Here is a 17,313-nt window from a genome sequence, read left to right on the forward strand (position 1 = left end):
CCGTGATTTCCAACAAGAATGTCAAATTTGGACTCGTCTGACCATAGAACACTTTTCCACTTTGAAACAGTCCATTTTGGCCCACAGGACACGGCGGCGCTTCTGGACCATGTTCACATATGCCTTCCTTTTTGCATGATAGAGCTTTAGTTGGCATCTGCAGATGGCATGGCGGATTGTGTTTACTGACAGTGGTTTCTGGAAGTATTCCTGGGCCCATTTAGTAATGTCATTGACACAATCATGCCGATGAGTGATGCAGTGTCGTCTGAGGGCCCGAAGACGATGGGCATCCAATAAAGGTCCCTTGAATCTTTTGATGATGTTATGCACTGTAGATGATGAGATTTGCAAAGCCTTTGCAATTTGACGTTGAGGAACATTGTTATTAAAGTATTCAACAATCTTTTTATGCACTCTTTCACAGCTCTGCCCATCTTTACTTCTGAGAGACTCTGCCTCTCTAAGACATCCCTTTTATAGCTAATCATGTTACAGACCTGATATCAATTAACTTAATTAGTTGCTAGATGTTCTCCCAGCTGAATCTTTTCAAAATGTCTTGCTTTTTCAGCCAATTGTTGCCCCCGTGCCAACTTTTTTGAGACCTGTAGCAGGCATCAAATTTGAAATGAGCTCATTTAGTGGATAAAAGTGTAAAATTTCTCTGTTTAAACATTTGTTATGTTATCGATGTTCTATTGTGAATAAAATATTGGCTCATGTGATTTGAAAGTCTTTTAGTTTACATTTTATTCAAATTTAAAAAACGCCCCAACATTTCCGGAATTTGGGTTGTACAATGGTTGCATTTATGGTCAGTAGGATCAAGATCATTGATAAGGCATGGAAATACTAAAATGTCAAGAAATTAGTATTTGGATGATACAAAATACTGAATTAAAACAAAAAGCTTAAGTTCAATTTCCACGTTTCTAGGTTTCTAAACAGGTCTGACTCTGGAGAGATGAATGGTACAGAAAACCATCACTACACTTGTACACAGATTTAAAAAAAACGTGAAGATTGATAAATTAGCACTTACAGGTAACCATTATCAGTTCATGTATGTATTTGTCATGTTTTCTCTCAGGTATCATGTCCATGGGCAGGTCAGACATGCTAACTGCCACAATCACACTCATCGCACAACTGGCCACTCAGCCCAAATGTGAAGCACTCCAAATGCTTTTTGTGCAGTTTTAGCTTACATCACTAAAGCTCACTAAGTACTCTTGTTGTTTATTGGTCTATGTGTGTGTTTAAAGTAAAAAGTGCATCGATGAGGGCTTAAGTGAAATTGTGGTGTAAAGCTGTGCATCTGTGAAGGGAGGCTGTTTTTCTTACTGGTGAATGGCTTGAAGGAACTTCCTCTGATGCTTGCGTACACGGGAGTGGTCAATTTTCTTCATCAGCTTGGTGTGCTTGTATATCAGCCAAGTCTCTCGTAGAACATTCGCTGCTGCGTTCTTTATCTGAGGGGACATGTCGCCATAACAACAATGTTAGCAACAGGAAAAACACCTCAGAAGAAAGTAATGACAAGTATAAGCTCTGCTTTGCCAATACACGCACACAACCCCAAATGGTTGCCAAATTAAAGGTCTTTTTGGGAAATATTCCAGAGTGACCTGACAACGGACATTGTAGCCCATAATTCTGTCATCTGGCTCCAGACAAGTGATGTCCAATAAGAGAGAGTCAACTTTAAAGCTGTTACAAGACATCTTTATGTCTTTGTGGTAAAGTTTTGAAGGGCAATATTAGTTGAAATACAGCCACCTTTTAAATATCCCCAAAAAACAACAGACCGGAAGTTGGGGAGTAGTACTGCAGCTGCGTGGAGTTGCAATCATCTGTGAATATGGATTTTTTTGGATCTGATTTGAGCTTCGAATGTGCTAAAAATATTTCAAACGGCAAGATCATATGTGACCACTCGAATGGATGTGATGTATTCTAATTAAAACAATCAGTGTAAGTTGAGAGTTACCAATATTTCAGTCAGGACCACTTTTGTCAAATGTACAAACCAAAATTTATTCAGACACCTTGAACATTTCATTCATTAATACAGTTTATTCACTATAGTTTAAAAAAATGGTAATAAAATATGACAAGATCTCAGAGTTAAACTGTGTCAGAAAAAAATAATCTTAATTATGTCAGTTAACACTTAAGCAAAACATGGTCAGGTCAAAGTGTCCAAAAAATTTTTGGTTCCAAATTTTTATCAATTTTACTGGTAGTCCACTGTATGAAGAATTTTTGGGTATAATGTGTCACAGTTTACTTTATTTTGCTATCCTCACTTACATAAATGAACTATAGTGTCCTGCACCCACTAGTAAAAATATATCAAAAATATCAAAAATGTCTGAATAATTTTTGGTTTGACTGTATATTTTATTAAATGATAATGCATTTAGTTAGTGTTGCATTTTTTAGCACTTGATTCACTATATTTTCCTATTTAAATACAGCGCAGGGCTATGCTAGCGCATTTAGCACCTGGTTAAAGAGGGTTGCAGGTGGTTAGCAATTAAGATGCAAGTTTTTGCACTGAGAGGGGCACAACAGAATGTTTTGAGTTTCAAATATTTTTAGTATTTTTAACTCTTGACTCTTGAAGACCTCCTTGTGCATCGAAAAATTCATTTGTGAGGTCTTGAAACAACGAATACTCTGTAAATCTCACATATGGCACCAGAAAAGGGAGAGGGAGAGCAAATAAAGGACAAAATTGAATAAGAAAATCTGCTGAAGAAAAATGAATGAGGAGACTTCAAAGGGGCACCGCTTCGGTGGAAAGAACAATTACATCCTCTGTGGGCAACGGAGGGATGATAGAACCTTCCCGCTTTTAATAAGCTCCTGATTTGACAGTATTCCTCCACCCATAGGGCAGCACCAGGCTCTTTTTTTAAGTGCTGTGTCTGGATTTAGCACTGCACAGCTCTGATTAATTAACAGTGGTCAGTGTATTTAATAATACAAGAGTAGGAGCTCTGGCCCAACCTCAATGCAGGTCTCACTTATGAGAAGAGCCAGAGATGGGGCAAATTAGAGAATGAGAGAGGGAGAACGATAATACCAGATATAATTTGGGCAGGGATGCTCATAGCAGACTACAAGTGGAGTTTTCTGGAATCTGGAATCCAAATGACAATGAAAGAGTATTAAAGTGATTATAAATACTGGGTTCAGAACAGCTCCAGTATATCTCCTAAATATACAAAGTAGACTTATTCACATAGACAGGGCCATTTCTGACTATTTTGGCGCCCATGGCAAGATCCTCATTGTCCACTTTTTTAAGCACTGATGTGATAGTTTTCAAATTATATTCAAAAGTTTTTCAATTACTGAAATTATTCCCCAACTTGTGTACTTGTGTAAGTAGGTTTTCTTTTCAGCATGCAGTCCCTTGGTACACTGGTTGTCATGGTTCAGCATATCTGAGATTTTTTAGAGATGAAAGTTTTGCAGATTTTGAGTGATGAAAATTTTATGTTTTTTCCAAATATTAGAGCCTTTTGATTGTTTTTCCAAATGTGAACAGAACACTTTATTATATATTTTTTGTACCATTTTTTAAGGACAGTATTTTTTAATACCACAGCAAAGCTTTTTGTTGTTGTTGTTGTTGTTCCCCACATAAAAATAAAACAAGTGATAAAATCCTAAATAATTAAAGAACTAATAAAACTTATTTAAAATGCATTAAATGATAAAAATGCAATCATTGTGTACAGTGTCTCAATGTATAGTCTTTTAATCACTTTTGTACCATTTTCAAAAGTGGTTAATTTTCAAAACTCTAAGTACTAATTTCTGAACTGATTATTTAAGCATATTTTAAATTGAAAAATCACATCCAGCATTTCTGTATGCAGTATTTAATTTAAGAAATTGCCCATTTAATTAGCTTCTTAATTAGCATTGTATATTTTAAAACATATGACCATCATCATTTAATCCAGTGGTTCTGAACCTTTATGACTTTAGGCCCCCCAAAGTCTACAACAATATTCAAAGGCCCAATGACTTTTCCAGTTGTTTGTGACTTACTGGATTGAGGATAAGGGTTTTTAAAAAAATATTTTTGTACTCCCTTTCTACCTTATAAAATATTTTAGAGCTTGGCATAACTAGAAAATTGTATATTCATTATATAAAACGCAAAATCCACGTGGATTTTTAAGTTTTTATGAATATACATGACTTTTCCAGGTCCTGAAAGTACCTTATATATACAGGTTTCCTAAGATTTTTTTTTAAATTTTTTTTTTTTTTTAGTTGTTTTAGCTTATTTTATTGTTTGTTTTGTCTTATTTTAAATAACATTATTCTTGAAGTTTGCTGAGGCCCCTGATTGAGAACCACTGATTTAATCGAAAATGCCCTCTTTCTTACAGTATTGCCATACAGCATTTTTTCACATGGCAGTCACTACTAGGTACTGTACAATCAATCAAAGACAAGAGGCCGAGAGAAAGAGACTGTCAGAGAGGTCGAAGCAGTTGCAAGTGGACGTCAGAAAGGAGAAGGCAGAGGGCAGGGAACTGTAATGAAGTCTGGGCCATCATTGTTGATTATGTGGTAAACTGAAGCCTTACCATTATAACAGCTGCCAGACTAGCTCACCTCAATCTACAACTGTCAATTCAATCATAGAACATTTCGTTCAAAAAGGCGTATGGGATATGCACTATAGGAGCTTTCGAACCAGGTAGTTATAGGAACTCAATTATAAGAACTAGCCACCAGGGCGGTCCCCAGAGGACTAAATGTTCCCCTAGGGCCATTTTCCTGGTTGCATTCGCACCACCAGTAGAGACTCTGAAGTGACATAAGCTGGCTGACAGAGACGTCATTTAAGCGCGGCATTCGACAGTGTCAACTGGAGGACAGTGTGTGTTTTGCTGTGTGTTGTGGTTTTCTGTATGTTTATGTCTTATCATTGTTTTTCATGTTCGTGGAGTAGGCATATGTAAACTGTTTAAATGGCTTTTTAAAAATGGCGAGAGCCGGTGTTTAGTATGGCATGCATATCAACGTACACTTACATCACTGGTAGTTCTTATTGTGCTGGACCTACTCTGACCCTACTCTGAAGTCTGAAGTAGGAGCTGATTTAGTCCCTCCCAAAAGGCGTTCCTATTACTAAAATTGTTCTCAGTTCCAGCATCCATAGAAGAACACTTTTTGGTTCCCCAAAGAAACTTTCTGTAAACATTTCTTAAAATAAAAATGTTTTCTTAGTGTGAACAACATATTAAAAATTTAAAGAACCTTTATCCACTAACATATGCCGGGCTTTTTAAAAAGGGTGGGCGCCGGTGTTTCGCATGGCATGCATTTGGCCAATCAACGTATACTCACATCACTGGTAGTTCTTATTGTGCTGGGCCTACTCAATTGCCTCAGCTTAACAGGCTGGGCCTACCCTCGGCCAGAGTCCCGCCAAATTTTATGTAACGGGTAGAATAATATTTACATGTGCGGTGCGGGTGCGGGTCGGACGCGCGGTAGGTACGGGCGGACTGCGGGTCCAATAGCCAAGACTATAACAACTCAATTCGGTGCATTTGACAGATGCTTTCAAATGGTCCCGTGCTCTTCTACTTACAGCAGGATTTGCAGCGCTGAGCATTGTAGCCAATCGCTGCATCTGATTGAAAGCTATAGCGATTACATTAAAGGGAGCACGCTTTGCTCGCGTTATGTATTTAATATAGGCTATTCACAATTTGAATAAATGTTTTAGAATATTTTTCGCTCTGCTACAAAGAGGACCAGCGGCCACTGCTGAGTTTCAGAAGAGACAACCATGTTTCAATGCCGAGTGAATCTGCTAAAATATTTACTAGCTTTAAACTTACAGTTAGGGCCTACTAAAACATTCTTTGTTTTATCATTTTACTTGTGTTGTTTAATGCAGCAACATAGAATGCCTAATGTTGGTTGCTTGTGTTAGGCTATAGGCTACATGAGAAAATTATTTTTGTCTACCTCACGTAGGAGATTTAATGCGGGTACAGGTCGTGGTTTTTATGTCAAACGGGTCGGGTACGGGCTAAAATTAGTGTTTCTGTCGGACATCGGATCGGGTGTGCTGTTAATAACTGCGGGTACAGGGCAGGTGCGGGTTTATCAAACAGGACCCGTGCAGGACTCTGCTCTGGGCCTACTCTATACTCCTATTTTAGTAATAGGAACGCCTTTTGGGGGAACTAAATTAGCTCCTACTTCAGACTTTAGAGTAGGGTCAGAGTAGGCCCAGCACAATAAGGACTACCAGTGATGTAAGTGTACGTTGATTGGCCGAACGAAAACACCATGCCATACAAAACACCGGCACAATAGAAAGGTTCAATGGGTGTTAAAGGTTATTTATGGAATCATAAATGCCAATAAAAGCCTTTATTTTTAAATGTGTATGGATGATTTGAAACTTGTATCTTGCATTATTTGCTACAGTCTTAAAAATAAAGGTTTTAAAAGGAGGGGGGGTCACAGTGACGCTATAGAAGATCCATTTTGGGTTCCCGAAAGAACCTTTCAGTGAACATTTCCTAAAAGAACCATTTTTATTTCTTAGTGTGAAGAAAATTGTATTAATCTGAAGAACCAAATTTCCACTATAAAGAATCTTTTGTGCAACGCAATAGTTCCATGGATGTTAAAGGATCAACATGGAACAGGATGCCAATAAAGGACATTTGTTTTAAGAGTCTACTGAATAGATGACTAAATTGAAAGCAGATCATTCTGTTTTGTGTTCATTACACAGTAACCTTTAAAAACAATAATTGCATGAAAGAAAACATTTACAACCCTCATGAATGTACATTAATTCTTGAAGACTGGCTGTTACAAGTGTAATCAGTTCAGAAGAATTTATTTACCACTTATGAAAAATTGTGAAAATGGTACCGACGTGATTAGAAAACTGGAATACTTTAGAAAGAGCACATTAGCATTTCTATTCAAGGACAGTTTGTGATAAACAATTCTGGCCTGAGAAACCTGTCCATCTTCACTGCACTGTCAGTTCCTCCTGATGAGAAGACGGAGGAACAACCTGCACCCTTCCATCCAGTTGAAGGTAAACCTTTTGTCACCGTGTCTCCACGGCAACAGGTTTGTGAGGTCAAAGTTGCGAGAACATTTTTCTGCTTTTTGTAGAGGTTTGTAACCATAGTAGCGGCAAATTCAATGTATGAGGATGACCGGCACGCTAACGCTACAGCGTTTATCAATCTCTCTTTCTCTTGTCCCCCAACAGCCTGTTAAGCTGAGGCAATTGAGTAAGCTTGAGGTAATAAACTTAACAAAAAGAGGCTCGTTTTCCATCCTCTGTCTTGCTCCCTCACTCGAGGAAGGCATTTACTATAGCTGCTCATCTGAAGAAGCACTCCACAGCTAAAGTGACTTTTTTTTAATCTGTGTTGCAATTATTGATCACCAGCCTTCTAGTCACTAATGTCAGCCATGATGCTGCCTACATATTTGATACAGAGAGCTATTTCTGAGTCCTTCAAGTGCATGAAAAATTAAAAAGGAACTACGGAGAAAGAAAACTGGCATATGTATATGGTTCTCTAAATATAAAGCTGTGCCTACGTGCCCATTTATTGAAGCGTGTGTGTAAGTGTGTTTACCCGTTTGGTGAGCTGTGTGTCCATCATAAAGTTGTGCACATGCTTCTCCGCCTTTGTCAGCTCAAGCTTTCTGGCTACCACGGCAACAACCAATGCAGTGCAACCTGCTCCCTGCGAGAGACAAGAAACGAGGTCAAGGTGTGAAAACACACAGAAGCATAAAAATACTTCATACTTGTATCATTAGCAGAGGTCAGGTATCATTAGCAGAGCAACAGGGGAGCATGACTGATAATAAATGATGATTGATAAAGGGAGATCCATGGATGGATCAGGTAAACATTAACCCCAGTACATGAGAGCATTAGAAAGAGAAAGAAACAAAACAAACACAAAGACGGCGGATGTGAAGTATTTTGAGCAAAAAGACATAATTTACTAATATTTCACGCAAAATCAAGAGAAAAAAATGGAATTATAAAAATGTATATGTTGCTTCAGGAAAATGAAAACAGTTTTAGCACTATTAGGATTCTTGCAGTGTTACATTCTGTGGCGTCATGCAGCTATTTCTTTCAAGAGGAACCAGTGGCATTTCTGTTTACTTGGTGCCCTAGGGGAGTCAAGGCACGACCAAAAGAAAAAAAACTGTCTCTAGAGGTACAGTTTTTTTATTCAGTGTGAAAGTATATATATATCTCTGTGTGTATGTTAAAATTTTAAAGTGGTCATTCAAGTGCTATTAAACCATTCAAGCATAATAAGATGCAAAAAAAGAACTCAAATCTGTACTTGCACGCTGTCTGTGAAGCGGCTCTCTGTGAACAAACACCCGAAACGCGCGCACAGAAAGCCACTTCAGACAGCACGCCAGCGCCGCAGAGTTCTCTTTTGCGCTTGAACGGACACAAACACACAAAATTATGTCAAAATTCCCATTTTGTCGAGTGTCCTTGTAAGCACAGTCTTAAATGAGTTAAAAAGTGTTTTTTGTGCATTTTAGCAGGGCAAGTAAAAATCAGAACTAAATGTGACATTTATTGCAATGGGTTCATGTGAAGATTATTTTAAGTTCTCCTAAAGGGCACCTATTATGTCCCTTTTTACAAGATTTAAAATAAGTCTCTGATGTACCCAGTGTGTATGTGAAGTTTTAGCTCAAAATACCCCACAGATAATTTTTTATAGCATGTTAAAATTGCCACTTTTTGGCATTCATTCACTGTGCTTAGTAAAAAGATGCCATTAAACAAATATTTAAAATATACAATCTTTACATTGTTTCTACATTATTTATATTATATTGTTAGAGCCATATTGTCTAGTTTAAGCTTTGTTATGTAGGTTTCGGTCCAGTAGTTATGTAGGTTATGAAGGTTTGTTATGTAGGTTTCTGTCTGTTCACTCTTAGGTAATGGGGTACAGAATATAGGTGGGAACAGGTGTTGCTGGAGGGAAGGTGCACACAGTTTTTTGACCGCTACGCTAAGCTAACACTATACTATACCACGCTATACAACTAAGAAATCTGTATTGAAGTATTGGAACTGTGGATTTATTGTTTGTTTTGGATTCTTGCTTACATGAAAAGAAGACCAGTTACAGTAAAATAAATCTACGACTGAGCATATTAACTTCTGTGTGGACATTGCAGTAAATATCAGCAGGGCGTGCGCGTCCATTAACAAGCACCGTCTAGCATCCCTCAGCTGCCTTAAGTATTAGACTTGACTGCTTACATATATATTTATATATATTATAACAAAAATATAAAACTTTAATGTGTGATTAATCGTGATTAATTACAGAAAAATGAAAATTGAATTTAGCTTAGGTAACTTTTAGTATATTCTTAATTCTGGACCACATTATTGTTATTTTTTTTATTATTATTTTTTTTTACATGAACACAAAATGACCAAAAAAAGTCTCAAGCACCAGCAGCAGCCCACACTGTAAAAAATCAAAAGTTGAGAAAACTTTAAAGTTTAAGGCAACCAGCTGCAGGAGATTTTTGAGTTTTCTCAACTTGATGTAAATTGAACTTTTTATACAACAAAAAGTTGAGAAAACTCAAAAATTTCCTGTAGCTGGTTGCCTTAAACTTTTAAGTTTTCTCAACTTATTTTTTTATTTTTTACAGTGCATACTAGTGCATTGTTTTTAGCTTGAAAAAAGATTGTTTTGCTTACCCCATTGGCAGGTTATTTTGATTGTTTTAAGGAAACACTCACTTAATTTTGACTTTTTCTGAAAACAAGACAATAATTTTTACTTGTCTAGAAAATGCTTCTTGATTTAAGAATTTTTAGATATTTGGACTAGAAACAAGACAAAAACTCTAAGAAACGTAAGAAAAGCATTTTTTTGCAGTGTGGGTATTCATAAACGGTGTTTAGAACGACAATAACCAGGGTTAAGCGCAGTGTGAAAAGTCCTTTTACGAACTTTTTGAAGCGTCAAATTTTTAGTTGCCTAGGCTGTCTATGGAGGGACAGAAAGCTCTCAGATTTCAGAGTTTCGAAGATGAATGAAAGTCTTATGGGTTTGGAACAACATGAGGGTGAGTAATTAATGACAGAATTTTCAGTTTTGGGTGAACTAGCCCTTTAATACCAGGTGTAAACAGGGCCACAGTGATGAACTATAATAAATCCAAACATGGATCTCGACTATCCATGCTGAATAAACACACTTAACCTCTGTGTGACGATACAAAGTCTTTTTTGTTGTTGTTTTAATAGAAAAACATAAACGTAATTTGGAATTATAAGAATTTCACTGCTTTAATTTTTGAGAGAAGTTTCTTGTTTTACCAGTTTTCATAATGTAGAGAGTGTGTTAATTCATATGATAAATAGCTTATAATAAATTAGGGACAAGGACAAGACAAGGCTTAGATTAAGCCAGGATTATACCTTAGTTCAATTAGGACATTTAAGTAGCTTTTAAATATGATAAAATATACTAAATATGATAAAAACAAAAAAGTACATTTGATACAGGACTGAGATTAAGACTAAATTAAAAAATAGCTGATGAAATGAACATTATGTTTTAATAATATCTCCTTTTGAGATACTGTTCAAAAGTTTGGGGTCGAGGGGAAGATTTTGAAAAGTCCCTATGCTCACCCAGGCTGCATTGATTTTAAATATAAAAAAAACACCAATATTATGAAATATTACAATTTAAAATAACTGTTTTCTATTTTAATTTATTTTGAAATGTAATTTTTTTCCTGTCATGACCAAGCTGAATTTTCAGCATCATTACTCATCTTCAGTGTCACATGATCCTTCAGAAATCATTCTAATATGCTGATTTGATGCTCAAATATAAATATAAATATATATATATATAAATATATTATAAATATCTTTACTGTCACTTTAATTGATTTCTTGCTAAATAAAAGTATTTCTTAAAAAACAAATCTTACTGACCACAAACATTTGAATGAACCATAATGTGGTTCTCTCATTCATGATATGCAAATAAAATAAGTATTCATATTGTTGTACTGCCTTTTCCTAATTTATATAGATGAAAAATCAGTATGATAATGAGTATGATTGCCATTACTGTATAAAAGTAATGTGAATTTAATCAGAGTAACCAAATATAATTTTAAATAATTTACATTTAAAAAAAATTTTGATACTGGGAAGAAATATGACCCTGACCTGAGATTCCTGAGATTCATCCATGTACTGAATTAGACTAGGAATCATTAACAGTGTAGACATCACTGGAGAGACTAGTATGATACAAAAAAACAAACAAAAACACACACACACACACACACACACACACACACAAAGGTTTACTCCCATTTACACATCACAGACGTGTAAACTGAAGATATCACCAGTGACTACACTGAAGTGGTAGAGGTACACAGAGAAAAGAGACTGATGCAGGTTGAGGGAAAATGAAGAAATAAGCCCATTTAGAGGTGAAGAGGTAGAGTGAGGAAAACAGGGAGAGAGGAATACAATTTCAGATCAAGGGGAGAGAAACACAATAGCTTGAATGCAGAAAGAGAAGAGGTCTGGAAAAAAAGAATGGAGTGTAAAGTGACGAGAAGAGGAGGGGAAGTGTTAATGAGGTCAGAGAACTACTAATAAGAAATGAATTGGAATTAAAAAGTGACTAATGAAAGTGTGTGTGTGCTTCCTATGACTGTGTATGTGGAGTATATGTGTATAGTGTATGTGTGTGTGAGAGAGACGCTAATGGAATGTTTTTAAACCCACTTGTAGGACTTACAGAAGAGAAACATACAGCCCAAAAATACTCTAGAGCCATTTCACAAGACATAAAAATAAAACAAAAAAGCCCATTTTCTAGAAGCACTTTTGTTGCCCATATTCACCACTTAATAAAACATGACGAGCATCCACGGAAAACCCCTCTAGGACATTGACAAAATGTGCATGTGTGTTTCCATATGGCAACTTGTATAAAACTATTCCCAGACAAAAAAACAAAACATTAATCTCTTAAAGTGACAGAAGAGTGTCACAATGATCTATTTATCTGCAAACGTCCTCCATTGCAGTTTATATTTTGCCCTTTTTCCAGATCTGACGGTTATTGATATCATGAGAAAATAAGAAAAACCACCTGGCCTCAGACCAAAATATATTCCCCCGGTTTCACAGACAAGGCTTAAACCTAGTCCCAGACTAAAATGCATGTTTGAGCTGTTTTAACTGAAAGCAACTTGCACATACAAATCTTAAAATTAAGTTTTGTCTCAAGATGGACACCAGTAATGTTTTTTTTTTTCTTTTTTTTACTTAAACACCCTAATTGAACTAAGGCCTAATCCTGGCTTAATCTAAGCCCTGTCTGTGAAACCAGGCCATAGTGTCAGAGCTCCAGTTTAAAACGCAGAATCTTCACTGTTATGATGTGAGAGAAAGGCTAATACTCAGCTGTTGTAATACTTAAGCTGGTGTTTAAATGAAAAAGCAAGTTTTTTAAGACACTATGACCATAGATAATGTTGTCCATTCCACATCTACATTTGCAGACAGGATAGACAGGTGCTTGCTGCATCCCCAAATCCTCGAGCTGCACCAAGCGACTGGCAAACTAAAGCCCTGCCCAAACACTCCTGCTCCCGCAGGGCAGTGGTACAGTCTAACAGAGTTGGCCTTCGATGTTGTCATAGCAACAAGTCCCATAATTCTGCCTATAGAAAGTCATTACAATCACTCTCAATAGTAAAAGAAATCACATCCAACACTCTTTCTCTCTCTCTCTCCTTCTAGAATTCCTATTCTGTAGAATTTTTATCTCTTCAGCAGCTCAAAAACAGAAGGAACACAAGCATTAGCTGCCCTTTCAAACAGTTAAGAATGTGACAAAATATCAGTGTTATCTGGGTCAATGACATATTGTTATTATTATTATTCTTTATTTTTTGGTCGAATCTCATAAATATTCAAAACATATTAAAAAATGCAGTTCAAACATACAATGACTTGAATACACCTGTTCTATGATAAGCAGGTTTTAATTAAAATTCATTTTGGGGAGCATAGAGCCAAAAATGTCAAGATGATACAAGTCTACTGATATCATAATGAAGAAAAAAGCCTCATTAAAATAAAGAAATCATTACTGAGCAGCTTTGCGTATATATATATATATATATTAGGGGTGTAACGGTACACGTATTTGTACTGAAAATTTTCGGTACGCGTCTAACGACGAAAACAGATGTGAATAGCCCATTACCCACTTTTAATCACCATTAACCACCAATAATCGAAATAAGCTCTGTGTTTTGTTACTTTCGATAAGAAACAAAGTGTCATCCCTCAAATTCTGTCCATTATGCCAAATGTTGGCATTCATTCATTATCATGAAATTCAAACAATAAATGCCATTTTGACACTCTTTGATGTGGTATTACAGATCACTGTACAGGCGCCTCATTTCAAGCGGCAGCGCAGAGGCGGAGCACGAGTGAACGCGATCATCTCTTCCTCTTTAATACTAGTTACAAAATAAACTTAAATGAACATCTGAAGGTATGTTGAAAGATACAGTACAACTTACTGAAATGTATCTTGTGTAATCACTCAATCAGTGTTTCAACCACGGAAAGACATCAGTGAAACAGCTTGTAAACAATATGTCACGTAGCTACAGTAGCATTTATTTTAGAAATGCCATTCAGTTTCTACAGCTTGTTAGTTCGCTAGAGAAATTCACTCTTTCGCTACATATATGCACTATATTATCTAGCTATATTCATTAGGCTATATTTTACTTAACGTGTCTTGATTATTTCATGTATATGTTTAATGTTTAAATAAATCTGTCATGAAAATAAGTTATGACGGCCACTGTGTAATAGAACACATTTTAACATCGAATATATAGTAATGTGCTAGAAAGTGCTCCCTATATATAGTTTACAGCATTAGCAGAGATATATTTTTTTTCCTTAAGAAAACTGTAATTATAATTGAATTTATTTAAACTAAAGACAGAGACACAATTTGTTCACTAAACCAGTTTAGAAAAAAAGCAATTTTATGTTTAGTTTTCTCCCTCCTGCTGTACCGAATCCGTACCGAATGCCAACCATGAATGCCAACATGTACTGTGACATACTGAAGCAGAGCATGAACCCCTCCCTTCGGAGACTGGGCCGCAGGGCAGTATTCCAACATGATAACGACCATAACACACCTCCAAGACGACCACTGCCTTGCTAAAGAATGTCTCCAGACCTAAACCCTATTGAGCATCTGTGGGGCATCCTCAAACGGAAGGTGGAGAAGCGCAAGGTCTCTAACATCCACTAGCTCCGTGATGTCGTCATGGAGGAGTGGAAGAGGACTCCAGTGGCAACCTGTGAAGCTCTGGTGAACTCCATGCCCAAGAGGGTTAAGGCAGTGCTGGAAAATAATGGTGGCCACACAAAATATTGACACTTTGGGCCCAATTTGGACATTTTCACTTAGGGGTGTACTCACTTTTGTGGCCAGCGGTTTAGACATTAATGGCTGTGTGTTGAGTTATTTTGAGGGGACAGCAAATTTACACTGTTATACAAGCTGTACACTCACTACTTTACATTGTAGCAAATTGTCATTTCTTCAGTGTTGTCACATGAAAAGATATAATAAAATATTTACAAAAATGTGAGGGGTGTACTCACTTCTGTGAGATACTGTACATATATTCCTTTGGGAGACAATAACTTTATTTATAGTGCACTTTCGACTTTACAACTTTGCAGACCGTTTAAATTCACAGACAGCTATATTACACACTGCATGAAAGGTAATATTTGAAAAAGCATAATAGGGGAACTTTAAAAGATGTTTCCTTTTCTTTATCATTGACACACTTATTTGTCATTGACACACCTGTTATGTTATTGTATGTGTTTGTTTGTGTACAATCGAGAGAGAGATGAAGATCTCAAAAAAACTCCTAAAACTAAAATAAACAGAAAAAGAACTGTCACGTCAAGTTAACCACGCTTCTTCTCTGTAGTTTCTCTGGTAGGATATTTAGAGACACAGAAACTGACAGCATGTGAACAGGAAGAACAAATGCTCCAAAAAGAACAACAGATAGAGGAGAGAAACAAGAGAAAGTGACCTTTACTAACAGATATTTACATCTGCAAACTCACAATATCAAAATAAACACACTGCTAAACCATTGCTCTGCACCACCTGTCAAGCATTCCTCAAGCAGAGACATAAAGGCTTGATGAGAGCGAGATTACAACAAGAAATACCTGGGGTTTACATTAAGCTATCACCATCATAAGGTAATCAGGCAAAACAATGGCAGCCCTCAACAGCCTCAAAGCTGAACAAATGTGCCGTCCCAGAATACACAAGGGGATTCGTCCTAAAAACACTGAATGTTTGCGAGCTGGTGTGTCCTGGTGTTTGCTAACAGACATGGTTGTTGGGAATGTGGTTGATGTGCATGTTTGGGTTCCTAGAAATATGATAACAAGTAGAAAAACATATCTTTAGATAAGATAACGAGTAGAAACATCTTTAGACTGTCCCCTGTCACTGTGGGTGTGAAACTATGTTTGTGTGTGTGTTTGTACCATAATTCCTGTGAGCAAACACACTCCCTTGCCACAGTAGGTGTGAGGCACCATGTCTCCATATCCAATGGAGAGGAAGGTGATGGAGATGAGCCACATGGCACCCAAAAAATTACTGGTCACATCCTGAGCATCATGGTACCTGAGAGAGAAATAAAGAAGCCAAGTTAAGTCTGGAAAGATTTGATTTTTGAAGGCAACTTTGAACAGGTTCTGGCTGTGAAAGGTATGGAGAAGCAATAACTGGATGTGAAATAGGCACAAATATCACATCGTTTTCACATCAAATTCTTTCATACGTCAAGTGTTTGCCCAGAGGCTTGTCGAGAAACTTTGAGAAGGTTCTTAAATGTTTGTTATACCTTTGATGCAAAAAAAAAAAAAAAAAAAAAAAAACTTTACTTATCATCCTTGAGAACATCTTAATATAGCCTAAAGGCAAAACAATACAAAAACAAAACCAAAAAATAAAAATAAAAAATAAAACTAAATAAAATAAAACTTAATAAAATAAGATTTAACTAAATAAAATAAAACAAACTTAAATAAAAAAAAAAACATTATGTTTGCAAACGATCCCGCTCATATCCAAGTGTTCAGTCAAGGTAACATCAAAGGGTTAGTTCACCCAAAAATGAAAATTCTAATTACTCACCCTCATGTCCCCGTAAGACCTTTGTTCATCTTCGGAACACAAATTAAGATATTTTTGATAAAATTCAATGGCTCAGTGAGGCCTCTATTGCCAGCAAGATAATTAACACTTTCAGATGCCCAGAAAGCTACTAAAGACGTATTTAAAACAGTTCATGTGACTACAGTGGTTCAACTATAATGTTATGAAGCTTCGAGAATACTTTTTGTGCGCCAAAAAAACAAAATAACGACTTTATTCAACAATATCTAGTGATGAGTGATTTTAAAACACTGCTTCATGAAGCTTCGAAGCTTTACGAATATTTTGTTTCGAATCAGTGGTTCGGAGCTTGTATCAAACTGCCAAAGTCACACCCCCCAGTGGTGAACCACTGAAATTTCGAAACACTTATGATGTAACGAAGCCTCGTTTACTGAAATCACATGACTTTGGAAGTTTGATACGTGCTCCGAACCACTGATTCAAAACAAAAGATTCGGAAAGCTTCGAAGCTTCATGAAGCAGTGTTTTGAAATCGCCCATCACTAGATATTGTTGAATAAAGTATCTTAATTTGTGTTCCGAAGAAGAAGAAAGGTCTTACGGGTGTGGAACGACATGAGAGTGAGTAATTAATGACAGAATTTTCATTTTTGGGCGAACTAACCCTTTAAAGGTGCAGTATGTAATATTGACAGCTAGTGGTTGAAATAGGTACTGCAGTCCAAATTCGAAATATTGGAGAGTTGTTTCCCCTACACATCCTCCTCAGACTTAACGCTCACGTGGGTTGCCAGATTAATAACACACAATATGAACAAGCACAATTGGCAATGAAAAGTGGCGAGCCTTACAGTGTAAGTTAATCAGCTAATGTATACTTTTTTTTTCATTTTTTTTTTTTTTTTGCCAAGGCTTTTTAGGTCAGGTAAAATCTGCGATCTCTGACCCAGTTCATTTGCTG

The 17,313-nt window shown here is 36.5% G+C and overlaps 1 protein-coding gene across 2 annotated transcripts in view; it reads right to left on the reverse strand.

Annotated features, from left to right (window-relative positions):
• Positions 1–17,313, reverse strand: part of kcnn3 (potassium intermediate/small conductance calcium-activated channel, subfamily N, member 3) — a 70,956-nt gene that overhangs the window by 6,288 nt on the left and 47,355 nt on the right. For both annotated transcript variants that reach the window (XM_051866744.1, XM_051866745.1), the window contains 3 exons: positions 15,713–15,854; positions 7,668–7,778; positions 1,348–1,475 (listed from right to left, as the gene is read on the reverse strand). In XM_051866744.1, the coding sequence (XP_051722704.1) occupies positions 1,348–1,475; positions 7,668–7,778; positions 15,713–15,854 (381 nt within the window). The remainder of the gene's footprint in view (positions 1–1,347; positions 1,476–7,667; positions 7,779–15,712; positions 15,855–17,313) is intronic.

The sequence above is a fragment of the Ctenopharyngodon idella genome, chromosome 16 (assembly GCF_019924925.1).
Source record: "Ctenopharyngodon idella isolate HZGC_01 chromosome 16, HZGC01, whole genome shotgun sequence".
Lineage (NCBI taxonomy): Eukaryota > Metazoa > Chordata > Actinopteri > Cypriniformes > Xenocyprididae > Ctenopharyngodon > Ctenopharyngodon idella.